Source organism: Pelodiscus sinensis, chromosome 1, assembly GCF_049634645.1.
Source record: "Pelodiscus sinensis isolate JC-2024 chromosome 1, ASM4963464v1, whole genome shotgun sequence".
In the NCBI taxonomy this organism is placed as follows: domain Eukaryota; kingdom Metazoa; phylum Chordata; order Testudines; family Trionychidae; genus Pelodiscus; species Pelodiscus sinensis.
Genome location: NC_134711.1, coordinates 4,252,053 through 4,272,399, shown reverse-complemented (window position 1 = coordinate 4,272,399; position 20,347 = coordinate 4,252,053). Strand labels below are relative to the sequence as shown.

Genomic DNA, 20,347 nt, shown 5'->3' with positions numbered 1-20,347 from the left:
CAGGCTTGGAGCTGGCACAGGCACTGTGGCCAGAGTCTACCCCTTTAAGGGCTCCAGGGAGAGGGGGAGTGAGAGAAGTGTTCTTGGTTGAGGCTGGAGTGGCCACCAGGGCTCCCTGGGAAGGCTGGAGGCCCCCTATTTTGAAATAAGTGTCTACACAGCAGCTATTTCGAATTTGGCGTTATTCCTCGTAGAATGAGGTTTACCAAATTCGAAATAAGCTAGGAAAGTTATTTCGAAATAACTTTGCTGGGTAGACATGCCCATACATACCATGTGGGTCCCCGTGAACATCACTCCCTTGTGTGTGATTGGATGATTGTTTCACTCCACCCAATGAGTGAGTTGGGTAAAGGGCTGTGCTTTAGCTGGCTGTAGCTGACTGAACAATCTGGATTATAAATAGCCGCAACAGTTACTACTAATGACTTAATGGTTTGACCTTTTTTTGGGGCGGGGGGGAGGAATTAATACATGTCTCACAAAATTTATCTAATAACTCATGGAAAACACTGGAGACCACCACAAGATAGTAATTGAACTCTTCCTTTAACTATTGTGTTCTTGCCATTTTTGTGACTCAGCCTTGATTCTGAATGCAAAAGCTTCCATCTGTCTCATTTTTGTAAAATATAAATTTCATCTCTACTTGTGTGGGAAGAAAATATTGTACTCTAATCTGATGGTGAAACAGTTCTGGTTTCTAGAAAACAATGTGGTTTTTTTTTTAAAGATTATATCATGGAAGCTTCTTGGCATACATGTAACTACAGAAATATATCTAATTGTGGCTTTAAAAAGCGTTTTCATCCCTCTGAATGTTTTCCTGAAACGTCTAAGTCTGTTCTAATTATAAATGAGGTTTTAGTTATGTAACTCAAAGGCAAGAAACAGATTTTTAGTTCGTGTTTTGGCAGGGACAGAGAGCAAAGTCTGCATTGTTGTATTTCATTCACTCTTCATTGATCGTTTCTGCCTACTACTTCAAAATCAGAGTGTCCACCTGTGTTCCTCAGGCTTCTGTCTCTGTCCAAGGTCTGCTTGCTTTAGAGGGACATGGAGCAGATGTGGCAGGAGTGCACGGACAGACCAAGTGGGTTTCAGCATGAATTATCTAAATTACCTCTCAAGCCTTTTTCTAGATTCAAATTCAGTTTTCATTCATAAAATGATGATTATCTAAAGCAATCTTCTGGAGGGGTAGACCAAAAATTTTAGCTTTTATTTAGAAACATTTTTTCAACCAGACTGAGTGAAATACCTCAAGTAAATTTCCATGATGGAAAGTAATGTGATTTGAAGTCTTCATCTCTAATCTGCCTGATAGGCAAAAAAGTGTGTGGTGTTGAGGTCAGTTACAGCGGGCTAACGTGCATTTTTATAGCATTGGGAGAGCCAACACGCCTTTCATATACAGTATTTTGATAGTGAAATAGTTAACAATGTGGACATTTAAAGTGTCAGCACTAGGATTTCACTTAACACCCACTGAAATGACAGCAGCAATTCACATTTGAGGAGAATTGCTTCAAGATACAGGAAACCCCCGTGTTGTGACCGCCCGAGTTGCAACCCCCCGCACTTACAACTATTTTTTTAAAGTGCGGAAGGGGCCGAAACCCCCCTGACTTATGTCCTCGGCCCACGTTTATGATGGCGCACGGCACCTATCATCAATGAGGGTTCGAGTTACAATGCCCCCGACTTGCAATGCTTCCCCGGGATCCCTCGAGTCGCAAGTCGGGGGTTGCCTGTATCTGCAGATTCAGGCAGACGTTATTCTGTTACATTCCCATTTTTGGAGGTTTTCTTAGCCTACATAGTAGAGGTTTTTTTGTAATGAAAGCGGATGTGTAGAGAACAATTCTGCACTTTTTGCTGCTAGCTAGTCTTTCATACACTCACCTCCTGTCCAGCACCACACTTTGGTTCAATTAGAGATGGTTTCTCGTCAATCTTCGATCTATATGGATAAAAAAATCGGTGAAGCCCCTGATGTCAGCCGCTCCTTTGTACATGGGAATAACCCCACAACTCATGCTGTCAGGGATGATTTACCGCGTGAAAAGCATTTCAAGCTCCTTTTGCTAAAAGCTGCCAAATAATATGGGAAATGAGAGAGATTCACGTGAGACCAAAAGAATATGTATTTAAGGCCCATCTGTATACAGGGACAATATAGCATCTTTGTATGCTATAGCAAATGTTTCAAACCACAGAATGTTTGGGGGCTTTCTGCTTTTAGTTACTGCTGGGGCTTTAGAAATCTGTGTGATATTTCTAGGAAGGTGGGTCTTCCAGTGGATTTTTTTTTTTTTTTTTTTTGTATTTCCAGTGGTTTTTTTAAGTTAAGCATTTTAATACTTAAAGATTAGTTTCTATGCTTTGAAGTTATAAAGCTGAAGAAGACAATTTGACTTGACATACTGTTGCATCCACAGGCTAGAACAACAACTTTCAGAGCCATAATTTGTCTAGACCAGTGGCTCTCAAAGAGCAATTCGTGGCTGCCTCCCAGATGGTCCACAGCTCGAGCTCAGCTCCCCATGCAGCGGGGAGCCTGCACTACTGCTACAGCCTCGTGGTCACTGCACAGCTGCGAGGCTGCAGCACCAGCTCTGGCTTCCTACTAGAAGGAGGTGTGTGTGTGGGTGTGTGGGTGTAGGTGTAGAAAACCCCGACCTTCCCCCTGTGCAAGAAGAAACTGGAACAGCAGCGCTGGAGGGAGAAGGAAGCCAAAGTCCTGGAGGCCTGGAAACTGGGTAAGAAGGCGCCACAGTGCCAGTCCTAGGAGCTTTACTGGCTCCAAGCCATCCGGCAGCTGATGAAGCGGCAGGAGGCTAAGCTGCTGCACAGGTGCCAGGTGTGTGTGGCGAAGAGACGGGCAGAGGCCACCAAGCCCCAGAGGCTGGGCAGGCTCAGGTATGAAGAGCCCGACCTGGACGTGCAGCTGAGCACGGAGCCAGCTGAGTCCCTGCAAACGCTGGAGTCCAAGGGCGCCACCCTGTGTGACCAGTTCAAGAGCCTGTAGAAGAGGAACCTGACTGAGCCCAGGGAGTGGGACACGTTCAAGAGGAAATATTGGCTGAAGTATGTGGAAAAGAAAGCCTTCCGCAAAGTCACATTGTAGGGCTGCCCTCGGCTTCTTGCCCTGACTAGCCCCGCCTGTTTGTACCAAGCATCTTATTAAAGCCTTTGGGATCTCTTCTCAAAAAACAACAAACCCAAAATCCAAAAAACATTCCCTGCCAGTCGTGCTGCACATGGAGCCGCTTTTGCTCTGCTTCTGTCCACGAGCCGGATCTGGTGGGGAACATTGGGGCTTTCTTCACCCCACCCTCCCAGGGGTAGGGTTGCCAGGTGTCTGGTATTCTACCGGACAGTCTGGTATTTGCGCTCTTTGCTTTAATATTTTACTTAGTTTAGCAAACTTCATTTTAAATAAACATGAGAAAATTAAAACACTTGATCTGTTTAATAATTTAAATTAAACCATTCTCCCCAGCTGCAACACTGGCAAAATGGCTCGGGCGTAATTATGTAATTAATGGTGAGTTTCCATTAGCAACTGGAGGTCTGTGGAAAGGTTTGCATTGAGCCAGGTGGTCCGCGGGCCAAAAAGTTTGAGAACTACTGGTCTAGATTCTTTCATGGAGTGTTTAACTCTGAAATGTAATGGCAATTTAAATAACAAGTGGTCTGCTAGCACTAACAAAACATGTTAGACTATAAAGTGCTATCAGATCATTTGTTGTTTTATAAGTTAGTCTGTACAGGAGAAACTCGGCTACCCCCTGAAGCTTCCGAACAGGCAATTTAAATGTCAGCCATAACAATCATGCTTCTGGTCATTTAGTATAATGCTTCTCAAACTTCATATTGTGGCCCATATCCTGAGGCTGAAATCCTTTCTTGCATACCTCCCCTTTCAGCACCCTGATCTCACATGTTTCCTACCGCCTCTGAAGGATTAATAGTTCTGTGGTAAGGAAGTGAGATTGAAGTATGCTCAGGGTTTGTCTAAGTGGGAAAGCCAGTTATACTGGTATAGTTATGTCGGCCTATTCCTTACTGCCCTCCCCTGGTTTTGACACTTATTGTAGTGCGAGCATTGGGAAGGGATTAACTTAAACCCGCTTCCCAAGCAACATAAGCTAAGATGAAAAAAGTCATTCTTATATGACAAAGAACATCCACGCAGGGAGTTATGTCAATTACATCCATTCACATTTACTCCTTCAGTAATACCAAAACCTTTCATGTGCAGGCAAGGCCTCAGTCTAATCCGTGTGGTTGTTTGCTCAATTTCCTGTAGACGTCATGCTTAATAGGATCAGTTTCCTGTTTCTTGCCTGCAGCCTCAACTCTTATGATCTTTTCAGATAAGTTAGTAATTTCATTTTGTCCTCCTATAGGATTGTTATTCTTCTAGTTCTGGTGTCAATAGAAAATTTGATTGAAACCTCTGATTTAGAAAGATATGAATCTGCTGCACAGGGCGTAAAGAGGGGCTTTTATTTTTGTTGTTGGTCAAAAAATACCTTTGGATGTGAAAATACTTTATCAGAGACTTTTGGACTGAATTACAACAATCAGGGAATCATAGAATCATAGGACTGGAAGGGACCTCGAGAGGTCATCGAGTCCAGCCCCCCTATGAATGTTTTCATAGGCATCACAGTGTTAGGTCATGTCTGCAAGAGCGATCTTACAGCACACAGCTGTACTGATACAGCTGTGCCGTAGTAAGATTGATCATACAGCTGCTCTATATCAATAGGAGAATGCTCCCTTGTCACTATGATAGAACCACCTAAATGAGTAGAGGTAGCTATGTCAGCAGAACAACACTTTTTTTCACACTCCTGAACAAGGTAAGTTTTACCGACTTAAGGGGTAGTATAGACATGACCTTAGTCTTCCTGGATGTAAGACAGCTGTTTGCCTAACTGTTGAAATAGAAATAAACTTGCTCAGAAACAAGCTTGCTGATCTCTGAGGGTTACCTGCAGAAACTGCTGGCTAATATGCATGGCCACTAGGACTGGCTTCACCCGAGGAGACAATCCGTAAGAATAACACAGTAGGTTTGAAAGATACAAATGCAGTTTTTGTGATCTTCATCATGGCGATGCAAGATTTCTGGGAGCTGGGATATGGGAAAATCTGGGGCTTGGAAGCTGCTACAGATAATGGGGGGAGAGGGAATTAAATAACAAAACCAAAACAAACATTCTCTTCTTGCACTAAAAAAAAAAAAAAAACAACCAAACAAAAACCTTGCATGAAATAAAGTTAATTTAAACTTCTTCAGTTAGACTAGTCTAATTGTCAATATATTAGAACTTGTCTGTCTGGCTTGAATGAATTTGCCCGATCTGGAACCCAATGTTACCGACTTTAAAGAGCTTTGTCACCCAAATATAATAATATTAATATCCAACTCTCATACAGCACTTTTCATTGGTAGAGCTCAAAACACTTTGCACAGGAGATCAGTATCTATATCATTCCTATGCAGATGGTGAACTCTGCTTTATTAGCTGGAGCAAATAGTGGTTTCTCACATGAAATGTGTACATACATGCACACACACTTAATAAATAGAAGGCAAGAAATATCAAGAACAAAAAATCTAACAATATCAGGGAGAGCAAGAAACCATAAACAGTTGTGAAATATAAATGGGAGGAATTGGAGAGAGGTGAAATAATTTTCTTAATGATTCCTCTGCTAACATGACCAATCATGATATGGGACAGTCTCAGAAACGCCAGATCAAGACCAGGCCTGCACTTTGTGTATTGTTGGCATCGCTATGTTGGTCAGGCATACAAAGGAAAAATACCACACTGCCTACCCAACATAGCGATGCCAGCAAAACCCCATTATAAACGTAGCTGTGCCAATAGAAAAGTGCTGTTACCTGCACCCCGCTAACATAATTCAGGAAGCTGGTGTTACAGTCCCACCAGAAAACTCCTCCGTGTCAGCATACGAAGAGTCTATCCCAGGGAGTTTGCCCAGTATATCTATACTGACCGAGTGGTTGTAGTGTAGACAAGGCCTATTAGTGTGTACTGTGAACTTAACTAGAATGTTGCCAATAACTAGATCAAACGTGCACATGTATCTTTGCGTACCCACGGGGGGCTAATGTCAGTTCTATGGTTGTTCATTTACAGTCTCAAAAATGCGGTGATTGCAATTTTATAGTTGAATAAAGTGTCCAAACATTCCTCTGAAAGAGCCAGAGAAGTGGCGTTCAACCCTTGGGCCTCTTGTAGCCTATTCCACACACAACTGTGGCCCATGTGCCATCCTCGGGGCCATGCACTTAGTACATGTTTTGTGAGGATGTGACCCAAATAAGAGAGAGCTGCATATGTGGCCCACAGTGGTAAATAGGTTGAGAACTACTGAGCCAGAGCATCATGTCAAATTGCATCCTGTGGAGCTGACTACAGCCACCCTCTTTTAATTCCTCTGCGTAGTGCTATGTAGCTACGTAACAGCAGCTCTCAGACTATAGTACGGGGTCTGAGAAGCTCATGTTTTGGGAGCCAAGTTGAGACAGGTTGATGTCTTTGACAAAATGCAACTGGTGATATTGTAGCACTAAGGTACTGGCTAGAGTATCTACTGCATAGATCTGTACTATCGCCCTCTACTGCATAGACCTGCTCAACTACGTGTGTGTCATAGGCCTACACTGCTAAGAACTAAATGAGATCAAGGCTTTTGCCTTTGAACAGGAAGATCCGAGCTGTTGCTGTCAGTTTTTAAGGCCCCACACAACACAGCTTTGTCCTAGGTAGTCATGGATTTGTCAAAATACAGTATTCCACAGTGAGGCCTCTGGTTCACACTTTCCTGTCTAAATTGGGAAGATGTGTGCCTGAAAGGGATAGACCTAAAACAAGAGCTGATTCGTTCGCAATAGGAGTATTGTGGCCAGTTCTGGGCATCACATTTCAGGAAAGATGTAGAGAAATTGGAGAAGGTCCAGAGAAGAGCAACAAAAATGATTCAAGGTCTAGAAAACTTGAGCCATGAGGGAAGACTGAAGGAATTGGACAGCGTGTGGAAATTCCCTTTCTCTGGGGCTGCAGGGATGTGCTAGCTACTTCCAAGAGCAGCATAGAGTGAGGGTGGGTAGGAAGCCTGCCTTAGCCCTGCTGTACCTCCCGCAGGGCAGGAATTGGGTTTGTTTAGTTTGGAAAAGAGAAGACTGAGAGGGAACATGATAGCTGTTTTCAGTATCTAAAGCAGGGCTACTCAACACACGGCCTGCAGCCTGTGGGGCAGTTTGGGTTTATGTGGAGTTCAACACACCGTCGATGGGTGGGAGCCAAACCAAAAAAATAGTCGTCATAATGGTCTTCTGTTGATATTCATTATAGAAGTTAAATTGCTGAATTGTCATTGCTCATTAAAAGTGCTGTCATGGGTAGAAGTGGAGTAAATATTGCATTTCATTAATATCAGCAGAATTGACTTAAATGAGGTTTGTCTGTTATGTAGTCTTGCCTTAATCTTTGTATTCATGCCCGTCAGTGTGAAAGGAGCTATTTGCATATGTATTTGCATGTATCTGCAACCACACATACGTTATGGCCCTCGGCATGTGCCATGAGTAACATTGTGGCCCCCGGGGCTTCCAAAGTTGAGTAGCCCTGATCTAAAGTATCTAAAAGGGTATGATAAGAGGAGGAGGAAGACAAATTGTTCTCCTTAACCTCTGATAGGACAAGAAGCAATGGGCTTAAATTGCCCCAAGGGAGGTTTAGGTCGGACATTAGGAAAAGCTTCCTGACTGGCAGGGTGGTTAAACACTGTAATAAATTGCCCAGGGAGGTTGTGGAATCTCCATCACTGGAGACATTTAAGATCGGGTTAGACAGACACCTGTCAGGTATGATCTAGACAGTGCTTGGTCCTGCTGTAAGGGCAGGGGACTGGACTTGATGATTTCTCGAGGTCCCTTACAGTTCTAATATTCTGTGATTCTGTATAGTTTAATATTAAACATGAAATCTCTGAAGACTACATTTCCCAGTATGCAATATAGCTTTGTGATTCAAACAGCCTGCATTCTGAATTAAATGGAGCATTGTTCACAGTAAGGACAGTAGTAGACTCCAGAGACCATGCCACTATAATAAAGGGTGACATTAAGCTCTTTTGATTTGTAAAGTCATGCTTGGTCATTCCTGGTCTAATGTCAACTCTAAATTGATAAACTTTTTGAAAATGAAGAGAATATTTCATGTTGCATTGCTCTTTAAAAAAAAAAAAAAAAAAAAGGCCACTGGGTATCTGTATAAGAGGCAGAGTAACTGAATGGGAAAAGGCTAGGTCCATCAAGCCTATTCACTTTAAAGTAGGACTGACTGAAAATAATTTGGTTTTTGGTTAACTAGTAATTTTGAAAACTCAAAAAAATCATTTTGGATTGATTGAAGCACTTTGTTTCACCTCAAACCAAATATTCCCTTAGATATTGAGCCTTTTCTTCTAACTTTTAAAATAAAATTAAAGGTAATTTTAGAAAAGTCCTTTGACTTAAAGTCTAAACATTTGAAAATGTTTTTGAAAATGTTTCTTCATTTTCAATACCTATTCAGTTTTTAGGGTTTCGTTTTTGTTTTTTGGTTTATTTTTTAGACTGAAACAATTCACCAAAATCTACACACATTTCATGAAAAGTTCTGGATAATCATAACCCTAGTCTTTACTTTGGGGTGCTGAGCAAGCTGCAAGCTTGTGGCTGTGAGGGTGCAAGAGTTTGGGCTGGAGTACATGAGGGGCTCTCAGGGCAGGGAGGCTGGGAGTATGATGGGCTCAGGACACAGATTTGCAGTGTGTGGATGGTGCAGGAGTATTTTGGCAGAAGACTGGGGATGTGGGGGTGCAGGAGTTTTGGGGATGTGAGAGGCTCAGGACAGGGGGTTCCAGCGTATGATAGGCTCAGGTTTGGGGTCTGGGGGAGTGCAGGAGTATTATGATGCTGCAGCCAGATGGGGACTTGGCCCCAATTGGGGGATTGTTGGCCAGGCTTCATTTTTAAATAAAATATTATGTCAAACACAATGTGTTTCAGCATTGTCTTTATTTATGAGAGGGGTGGGGAATCTGTTTTGAGTCAGGGGTCACTGCCCCACAGAAAAGTCAGTCGGGACCACACACGTGAGATGCAAAAAACAACCCCTCCAAATAACCCCAAGCCTCACTAATGTGGTCCCAACTGTGCTGGTGGGGGAAGGGTCCTGTTGGTGGGGGGATCTGACCAGGGGAAGGGGACAGGGACAGTTTGGCTAGTACCTGAGGATCCTGGGTCTCAGGAAGCATGTAGGCTGCTCTTCCCCTCTCCCTCCCTCCCCCCATAAACAGCTGGCACACTTCCTGAAACACCCGGTCTGTCACTTGGCCCTTCCCCCTGCTGCCTGCCTGTGCAGGGGTGTGTCCGTGTCCGTGTCCGTGTCCGTGTCCCAGAACTGCATGCCAGCTCCAACATCTCAGGAAGCGCGTGCTTTTCCTCTGCTCCCCACGACAGCCACGTGCTTCCTGAGCAATTGGAGCTGGCATGCAGTACCGGGATTCCTACTCCCTTCCCTTCCCCTTCCCTCCCCTCCCCCAATCCAATCCCCATCCCGTGCTCTCCCCCAGAGCTAGGGCCTCCTTCCCATCTAACCCAATCCCCTTCCTCTCCCCTCCCCCAGAGCCAGGCTTCCTTCCCCGTTCTAACCTAATACCCCTCCCCACAACCTTATGCCCCGGTCCCAGAGCCGCTGCCGCTGCTGCTACCACCACACGCATCTCCCCAGGCGCTGGGACACATGCTCTGAGCGGCCGGCTTTGAGCATGTGCAGTCTGGGACGCTGAGTGCGACCCGGCCAGCACGTGCAGTATATGACACAGTGCACTGTGGGCCATGAGCAGAACGGTGCAGGCTGGAGCACGCATGCAGCTCAGAGTGGCCTGGCTGTGAGACCAGCTGACCTGAGTGGTTCCGGTTCTGTCCCGGTTCCATCAGGAGCCGCAATTTTTTCCTTCGTGAGCTGCATGCGGCTCACGAGCCACTGGTTGGCCACTGCTGCCCTACAGCAATGGAAAACCCCTTCCTGTTGTAAGCTCCATCTACGTTGCAGGGGGTGGGAGGTAATGCCACATAACCATGGTGCCACAGCTATGCTGATATAGTCCCTGGATTATAGACATCATCTTAGCTACATATGCTTGTGGTCTGAACTCAATCTTTCTTATTTCCAATGCTATTTGGCAGCTTTTAGTCAAAGATATCAAAATGCTTCTCACGTGAGAAATCTTCCCTGAGTGCATGGGTGATGGGGTTATTCCTATGTCATGCCTAATATCAGATGGTTAAACAATTTCAATTTGATATCGGCTGCTATACTGCAGTTATCACTTTAGTGTCTGAGCTACTTCCAGAAGCACATTAAATGACATAACAAATTTCTGTTGTGTGTGGTTTGTTCTAGCCTGGTGAAGGTTCTGTAGAGACAATGTCAGAAATGAAATGTAACCCTGTTATAACTCCCTGGGCTACTTGGGAGCAGGTCACACTCACCTGTGTGCCTGGACGCCTGATGTTTTTAATGTAAAAGGAGATCCTCAGTACTCCAGTGGTGATGTTTAATTGGGGATTCTTTATCCGCCCCCTTGCTGCAGTCCCTGGCTCCTAAAGAATATACAATTGCGGTGCCTCCACCTGGCTGGCCCTGTACACACTTAATGGTGTGCCTCCAAGAATAAAATTATTCCAGCAATAATCTGGATCTAACTCCAAGATAACACTTATAACTAATATATATATATCTAATTGATTAAATTAGAATTAACACACCTTTACTTAACAACTTAAAGAAACTGGGTTTAACCGATTAAAAGTGAATAAAATTAATTAACAAAGTACACAGAAGAAAGGAAACTCATCTATCTGGCATTTACACTGCCACCATTTATCCCACCCCAGAGAGTGTACTCCTCTGGATTCAGAGTCCCAGACGCTTGCGTGGGCGCGCTTGAAGGTCTGCAGCTGGAGTGGAGACAGCAGTGGGCAGGTTGTGTGTTCATCAGTACGGGCAGGCAGCCAGCTGCACAATCCCTCTGCCACTGGAGCAGGCCCCACTAAATGCCACTAGCTTTGGTTCCCTGGGCAGCTCACTCTAGCTCTCATTGGACAAGGAGTTAGTTTGTCTTCTGTGCTCTGTCCCAGGAAGCACTTTTCCAAACATCCCAGTTACTCACCATTACCTCCGGTGCAGGTTTACGTAGGCCCCTCTCGGCCACGAGCACTCTCCCCTCTAGGGACAATCAACAGCCCGCGAAGCAGCCTGCTAAATCCAAGCCCCAGCAGGCTCTCCGTAACAGGCTCTAACTGCAACAACAGCTCCTGGCCTGGAAAAGGCTCCCCACCAGTAGCCTGGCTCCTCTCTCCAAAATGGAGACTACTAACTCTCTCCATGCCTGGAAGAGCCACCCTTCCCTCCTGTTTTCCCAAAGGCTCATGGGAGTTGTATCTAGGGCTAAATTGCAGCACAAAGGATCCTCCCAGTAAAAGTCAGAGGCTCCTTTCGTAAGGGAACTACAGAAATTCAAGAGTTCTGGTTCCCATTTCTCTGTTCTGACCACTAGACCATGCTTCCTTCCTCCTGCAGGCTAGGCAAGCTACATAAACTCTCATGTGAGCCATGTAATCAACCCAAGTACTTGAATACTACAGTGACCAAACCCTTCTTCCCACCCCACTCCAGGAATAAGGTCTCTGTTTTTAGAATGACACGCCAACCAGCTGTGATATAAATCAGTATCACCCTGACCTTTAGAAACTTCCCTGTGTATTACTGCTCGGACACTGTCTGATTAATAAAACTCCACCCCCTAATAATAGTTGGCACTTTCCTGCTGCTTCTCCTTCAGGAGCTCAAAACACATCGCAGAAAGCTGATAGAGCCTCACACTTTTTTATACAGTTGGTGTTGCATGTGGTGCTTGTAGTATAGTAGACGAGCTCCTAGAAGTGGTTGTGCAATCTCTCGGACATCAGAAAAGTGTATTATAAAAGGTGATAAGGGAGAAACCTGCCATGAAGATTCAAAGAAAGAAAAATGACTCGAATTAGTGTGTGCAGTTTAGGCCCTTCTGGCCACCCTTGGAAGCCTCTTCCAAGAAGCAATGGGCTTAAACTGCAACTAGGGAGGTTTAGGTTGGACATTAGGAAAAAGTTCCTAACTGTCAGGGTAGTCAAACACTGGAATAAATTGCCCAGGGAGGTTGTGGAATCCCCATCTGTGGAGATATTTAAGAGTAGGTTAGATAAATGTCTATCAGGGATGGTCTAGACAGTATTTGGTCCTGCCATGAGGGCAGGGGACTGGACTCGATGACCTCTCGAGGTCCCTTCCAGTCCTAGTATTCTGATTCCCTTCTTTTGTACTAGTAAATAAGTTACGATAAGATTGTCGTGCATTCCGTGACTTTCAGACCTCCGTGACATTTTCCACTTCCATTGGGGCTAGAGCTGCCAGCCAGCAGTGGTTCTTAACCTTACTGCAGCCTGCACTCCTTTGGTTCTCAAAATATGTTCTCACACCTCTTATTAAAAATTGTTGGATATTTAACAATTCAGTTCTTTAAACCTAAGATATAAAAATCTGGCATGTCTCGCACCCCCAGAAAGGGCATCTCGCACCCCCAGGGGGTGTGTGCACCCCAGGTTCAGAACCACTGCCCTAGATCCATCAGTGTTCTCAGGTGGCAGAAGCTGGAGCCCGTCCTCCAACCCCTCAGCAGGGCTCGGGCTCTCATCCCACTCGGCTCGAGCTTCAGTCAGCTCTTGGTCCCGATTGTTTCTTTAAAAGTCAGATGGGTCATGGGCTTCCATGTTGATTGACTCTGACCTGTCCATGACTTTTACTAAAAATAACTGACCAAATTTGAACCTTATAAATAATATATCGCTCCCTCACCTAAAATGTTGACCTGAGTTTTGCTGTCATGGCTTCTGATGAGGTCCCAGGCCCTCCTATTAGGATCATAGATATAATGACTCTCTTCTTAAGTGCAGGGGAGGCTGCCCAAATGTTGGGCAAATGATTAGATTTGCCAATTGACTGGGTGGGAGAGGTTGATGGGTCTGCCTGTGCTTGCAAACCCTGGAGCCCACATTGCGCTCATGGTTACCTCAGCTGGGCCTGACCCCAGAACAAGTACATAGGACCTGACCCAGGGATGGGCAAACTTTTTCACCTGAGGGCCACACCTGGGTAGGAAAATTGTTTAGAGGACCATGATTGTTGAGCTGGGTCAGGGAGTTGGAGTGCAGGAGGAGTTCAAGGTGCGGGCTCTGGCCAGGTGCTACTTACCTCAGGCAGCTCCTGGTCCACAGCACAGCCCCGCTGTCCAGCCCTATGCCGCTTCCCCGCAGTGGCTCCTGGTGGTGGAGGGGTAGGCAGCTCCTGCAGCTTCCATTGACCATGGTTCCCCATTCCCAGCCCATGGGAGCAGCAGGATGGCACTGCCAGCGGGGACAGCACAGAAAGCTCTCTGCTACCCCTCCCCGGGGGACTCCAGGGACATGCTGGCTGCCTCCAGAAGTGGCACCGGCTCCCAGTAAGCTGTGCTACCTGACTGGTAATCCTGAAACCTTAAAAGCCTGCTCTAATTAGATCCCTTATGAAATTCCAGACCCCTTTTGTGCTGCTGTGACAGTGGGCGTCACTGTTCCTTCTCTGTATCCAGTATCATTCGCTGCCTGGCTTTGCTTTGCCCATTGCTTCAACCAACTCTAGATCTGGATCATTAAACCTCCTGTCGATTTCCCCGTCCTGCCTGTTGTGCCTTAATGTCATCCCTCAAACCATCGCACTCCACACAATCCATGTACACACCCTTCAGCATCAGTACAGATGGCACTCTCTTATGCACCCCGGGTAACTTCCCATAGTATTGCGCAGGGGGGGAAGTCCTTGGGGGTTCACATCCGTTTCTCTAAATTATTTTTCCTCTTTAATAATTGAAGAGTAAAAAGCTATCTGAGGAATTGTGTTTCTTGCACTTGGGATGCATCTGATCTGTCTTGACGCAGCAGATGCTATTAGATAACCAGGAATGTGGGAAGAGATTTTAGAACAGACTCTTTCAGTTTTACATGGACTATTCTAAGGGCTTGTATCCCATGTTTGGTGTCCTTTAGGCTACAACTGTCTTCCGTGATGGTAGAACTCCTTGCAGTGTCACTGTGGGTCTGGGTGAAGACGAGGCTGGCACGCATAGGCTTTAGAAACCAGCCTGTAACTAAAATCTGGAAGGGGATTAAATGTGGGCACTGCGTCCTGTCTATCCCATTCACCTTTCTGCTACCCTGTTTTTTGCTCCTCCCTTTAGCTCCAAGCTCCTTGAGACTATTCCGACCCCTGAACTTCCACTTCTCCAATACAGTCCTAGAACTGCTGCCCTCTGGATTCCGTCCTCTTCATTTAATCTCTTCTCTAGGCCACCAATTAGCGCCTACTTACTGGTCATATATAGAACCTTGCTTGAGCTAGTGAGCCATATGTGGTGGTAGCATGTGTTAGTCAATGCATCGTGCTAAGATCATAGCTTTAAATCCAAGTCTCAAAAAGGCCTGGAAACGTCGTCTTTGTCCACAGCATAGGTGGATACTTCCAAATCTACCTCTCCTGACACCTGACCTCTTGTCCCGGGTGTTCTGACTCCTACTCAAACATCATGTGGTAGAAACTGAATAATGTCTTTCTCTGACGCCCAACAACATGCAGGCTGTTGCTAAATCCAGATAGCTCTTCTTTTACAGATTTGTTCAACTCAGTCTTCTCCTTTCCATCCTGACTGCTAAATCCCTTATCCGAGCTCTGATTATTTCTGGCTTGGACTGCTGCAACTCTTTCTTTTTACTTCTGTCTCGCTCTGTTGAAAATGTTACTGAAAAATGTGTCTCCCACAGCTTTGACCATGTCCTGCCCTTTCTCAAATATCACTTTTGGCTTCCTCTCTCCTTCTGAATCACCCCACATGCATTCTTGCTTCCCTTTCTTCCTCCTACCTTGCCCTTCACTCCATGCAAACCTCCTCCTTAACAGATGCATCTATGTCCTGCCCTGCACACTCGTCTTCCTCATTTTTTCCTTTATGTCTGCCTGCAGTGATCTTCCACGTCTTGTGTCCTAGATAACCACCCTCTCTTCATTCACACCTCTCCACTTAAAACCTCTCCATTCACACTTCACCATTTAAAAGTCTTCCATGAAGCCTTTCAGTGGTAACAGAGCAGAGAGACTGTTATCAATCTGAGTGTCACGTAACATATGGCTTGTGCATATACCTGCCATTTCTTTGCTCCAGTCTTTCCCCCAAGCTTTTTCAGGGACTGTGTGAGGGTGGATATATTAACGTTTGTAAAGTTCTTTGAGAATATACAACATTATATAAATGCTACACATTTATTCCTTCATTCAGTGGTTCACTGCTAAGTCCTGTCAGGCAAGGGTACTTCATGAAACCATTGTGTTCGGCCATAATCATTCTGACTCGATGCCTAGAGTCTAAACAGGAAACACAATTTAAAAATGTCTCTTCTCGTTCTTCGTCAGCGGAGTGATCTGAGGGTGGCAGGAGAGGTGGGCAACCCCATTTGTATTACAGTGTATCAGTTGGTGAATGTCTGCCCTGTGATTTTTTGTCTCCCTTAACAGTAGCTATTCATGGAAGGACACGGGGTGACCAAGACGGAACACATGGACACCATTGAGGCCCATGCAGTGGCCCAGCAGGTGCAGCAGGTCCATGTGGCCACCTACACAGAACACAGCATGTTGAGTGCAGATGAAGATTCGCCATCTTCCCCTGAGGATACCTCCTACGATGACTCTGATATCCTCAACTCTACGGCTACCGATGAAGTCACTGCTCACCTGGCTGCTGCAGGTAAGCTTACTTCAGCCCTCGTGGCTAGGAGCCCGATGTCCCATCATTCAGTTGTGGGTTGCAAATGCCACTTGAGTGCAATTGTGTGACTTCACCATACTGGGCGGGGGTGGTTATTGCATCAGGATTAATCACAGGGTCCTGCAATGCCAATGGAATGAGCGTTGCGGTGTTGAGTAACGTCCTGTTGACATCCACAGTGGAGGGGAAAGATATTTATCATTTGAAGTCTAGTGCTAGCAGTAGCCGATTGCTGCACAGAAAGGTAAATGAAAGGCAGAAAATGTCAGAGGGCAACCAGCCTCCATTACCAAATGAAACAGTGAGGCTTACAGAACACTATCCAAAATAACCCCATTAATCCCCCCAAACCAGACTAGGAAGGAAACGGCACCTTGTTAGCCTCACCTAAGAAGATGCTACTAATGGACCAGGGCATATTTTAAGTAGGAAAACAATCCAAAGTCTATCCAGTGGAGCCGGTACTTAATCTCCTTGAACATAAGAACAGCCCTACTGGGTCAGACCAAAGGTTCATCTAGCCAACGATCCTGTCTTCCAAAAGTGGCCAATGCCAGGAGTCCACAGAACAGGGAATCATTCTGGCTACATCTAGACTACAGGCCTCTTTCGAAAGATAGCGTCTAGACTACAAGCAGTTTTTTTGAAAAAGCGAGCCACTTTTTCAAAAGAGAGTCTAGACGCTTTCTTTCGAAAAAGCACCGTTTGCATTCCATAGCGCCTTTTTTCAAAAGAGTACTATCGAAAAAAGGCGTTATTCCTCGTAAAATGAGGTTTACCGCGATCGAAAAAACTGCCGAATGCTTTCAATTTACCTTAAAAAGAACACGGATGCAGTCTAGATGCAGGTGAAGATTTTTTTTAAAAAAAGGCTACTTTTTTAAAAAAACCCTGTAGTTTAGACACACCCCAAGTGATCCCTCCCCTATTGCCCATTCCCAGTCTCTGGGACATTCAGAGGCTAGGGACACCGTTCTGTCTGATAGCCATTGATGGACCTATCTTTCATGGATTTCTCTAGTTCTTTTTTGAACCTTGTTAAAGTCCTGGTCTTCACACCATCCTCTGGCAAGGAGTTCCACAGGTTGACTGTATGCTGCATGAAGAAATACTTCCTTTTGTTTGTTTTAACCCTGCTGCCTATTCATTTCAATTGGTGACTCCTAGTTTTTATGTTATGGGAACAAGTAAATAGCTTAAAATCGTGGATTGGTCCTAACCCCATTGGCCTCAAATATAACAGCAGATTACCAATCTGAGACTGGCCTAAAGTCATTGATATGCCAAAGTGAAACCTTGGAGTGCACTTGCTGAACACTGGGCAACCTGTGAAGGTGTGAACGTTGACTGAATTCTTTTAGTATCCCCTGCAGTATCATGCAGTAAATGTGTCTGTGGGTGTGATACCTAAATGTGTTGAACACTTGAGTCCCTGCACTGAAGAGCCCACAGTCTAATGGGCCAAGAAGGTGCAGTACAGAGTATTGTACAGCAGAATATGCTCAGCATTGAAAATTGCCAGCTAGCTTTCTTCAAAGCCGAGGCCTGTTCAGGAGTGGGAGAGCAAGAGGCAGCTGTTGCTCGAAGGGTTGTTCAGAAGCTTCTGATGCAGTACATAAGAAAGGTGCAAGGGGGCAGTAAGGAGCCCTCCTGAGGAGAGAGAGCAGGCTGCATGTGGTAGGAACAGGGCCGGCCCGAGCCATTCGTGCGCCCCGGGAGTGCAGCACTGCCCTCTAGCGCATGTGTGACCCCGCCCAGGGCGCCTGGCGCGTGCATGACCCCGCCCCCGCCCCGTCCAGCAGCCCCGTGCGGCGTCCCCTACAATATTGTGCCCTGGGTGGTAGCCCGGTCAGCCCGTAGCTTGGGCTGGCTCTGGGTAGGAAATGGGATTCGATGTAGGAGGGTTGAGGTTGTGCAGAGCCTTGAAAGGGAGAATGATTAACTTGAATTTGATGAGTTAGAAGAGAGAAATCCAGTGAAGGGACTCAGGCAAAGAAGCGTTGGTATGGCCCTAGCTGGGAGAGGATGAGTGGATGTCCGTCTCATATGAACCACTGACCGGTGAGAGCCTGAAGTCCTTTTCAGTCAATGAAAGGTGGAACTTGCAGACCATATGAGATTTATCTGGTTTGGGTTGGCAGCCAGTTTGCTAAAATGCCTCCAGAGCAGAAGGGAAGGGTTCGTAGTTGTTCTGGAGATCTGCCAACAGAGCAGGAGAAGTTAATACCAAAAAAGAAATGGAAGAGTTGTTGCCCACACACCCTATACTCTCACCCTTTGTGTTGGAGCCACAGAGCTGGCCAGAAAACACAGATTCCATTAAAAAAAACAAACACTTGAGGTTTTTCCATTTGTTTTTGTTCTGCGTGGAATGTAATGGAGACCTTTTCCGAAAAAAGAGAGTGCAAGAGCATGTGACCGACTGACTCCAGAATCACTAATAGCTTGCCTGCTCCGGTCCCTGCTCTGCCTGATTTGAACCTAAGAACTGTTCTGATGGAAAAAGTCTTCAAAAAAATTGGCCACCAGCTCTACAGAGTCCCTCTCCTTTTTCTTAGGGGAGGGCATTAAGGACAATCTGATGCCTAGATACTGGTTTCTGAAGGGTCCATCTATACCTCTTGTTCCTTCCCCGCTGGAAGTCTGTATTCTTCTTCTTCGAGATGTTCCTGTGGGTGCTCCACGTTAAGTTGGTGCACCACCGCTGAACCTTTCCTCCGGAGTCTTCAGAGCAGTGTCTCTGGAGCCGTGCGTGCGTGCACCTCAAGCCACACGCTTCTACTGTGCAGGCATTGCGCATGTGTGAGTTCCCCCACCCCAGTGCCTTCTCTACCGTCTCCGGTCACAGACGGAGCTTTGCAGTGTTCCCAGCCTCGTCTTGTGTTTTAGATACGTAAACTAGTTTTTCCCCAGCTCTTACCTCTAATTAGTTGGTGAGTTATTCCCTCATTAGCTGTTATTTACACACACATACCCTGCCCCCCCCAAAAAAAGTTTTCCAAGTTTTTCTTCCCATAAATAGTCATAGTAAGCACTATGCCCAGCTCCCCAGGTTTTAAGCGCTGTTCTTTGTGTAAGAACCCTATTCCTGTGTCGGATGGACCATGCTCAGTGTGTTCGCTGCCTTGGCGAGGCTCACGTCTCACTTCACTTTTTCTGTCTCCAGCTTCCGTGTCCTTGCCTTTTTGATTCCTTTCTTTCCTTTAGACCGGGGTGGCCGACCAGTTAGAGACACAGAACCAAAATAGCTGTGGATAGAGTGCAAAGAGCTATGTATTCTATATTTATTTTTACCTATATCTGTCTATAGATAGATAGATATAGTACACAAAATGTAGTAATAAAAATAATATTACAGGACATTTTGGACAAAAACCAATAAAAAAGTCTCTAGTCACTTAAAAAATTGACGGCCAGTCTATAGATCTTCAGAGAACTTGACAAAGAACAAATATCAAATTAAAAAAAGAAAACCTTTAAAAATACAGTAATATTCTCACACTAAAAAAAGCATCCCCACCACGTGTTTTAAATTTACCGTTACTGCTCTATTATGTCCTGTGAGGTTTTTTTTTAAATTAAACTGAACTGAGAAGTAAATTAGCACAATTTTAAGTGCCTGTTTCATTCCAGCTTGTTGATCTCTGGTCTGGTTTCCTCATTTTTTTAACTTGTGAAGATTATAGCTTTTTTATAGTTCTAAAAATTCAGGTCTGGCCCAGATCGCAAATATGAGAGGTTCAAAAACAAGAAGGGAGAGACTCATATCTCAGAATAATTGCTTCAGCCTGGCAAACAATAGCCTTTAAAGAAACACAGTGTAAACCAGGTACATGCTGATTCTTTTTTTGGCCTGGAATTTAAATATGTCCTCTGTGTTGGCTGCCTTATTCTGCATCCATGAAGACTTTGAGTTTAAGGTGCTTCAACCCCTCCCCCCTGCTCTAACCCAATTCCCCTCTTTTCCCCCAAAGCCAGGCACTCCTAGCCCCCCTGCTCTAACCCAATGCCCTCCCCCTCTCCCAGAACCAGGCACCCCCAGCCGTCTTCCTTTTCTCCCCCTCCACTCCCGCTTTAACCCAATGCCTGGCTCCTGGAGCCGTCACTGCTATGCACTTCTCCCTCCAGGCGCTGGGGTGCGTGTGCAGAGCGGCCGGCCGTGAGCAGTCTGAGTGAGCGGCTCAGAACTACCCAAGAGCTGCATTTCTTTAAGAAATGAGCACATGTGACTTGAGATCTGCGGGTTGGCCACCCCTGCTTTAGACTATAAAGTCTTTGTCATTTTCTATATGTTAGTGCAGTGCCTAGCAAAATGGAGCTTTGACCTGATTGAGGCCTCTAGATGATCCTGGAGCAC

General features: G+C 45.5%; 1 protein-coding gene across 3 annotated transcripts in view; it reads left to right on the top strand.

Moving 5' to 3' along the window:
• Positions 1–20,347, top strand: part of NRF1 (nuclear respiratory factor 1) — a 135,395-nt gene that overhangs the window by 44,474 nt on the left and 70,574 nt on the right. For all 3 annotated transcript variants that reach the window (XM_006120331.4, XM_025183218.2, XM_075925374.1), the window contains one exon: positions 15,738–15,969. In XM_006120331.4, coding sequence (XP_006120393.1) covers positions 15,747–15,969 — 223 coding nt within the window. In that variant the 5' untranslated portion in view covers positions 15,738–15,746. The remainder of the gene's footprint in view (positions 1–15,737; positions 15,970–20,347) is intronic.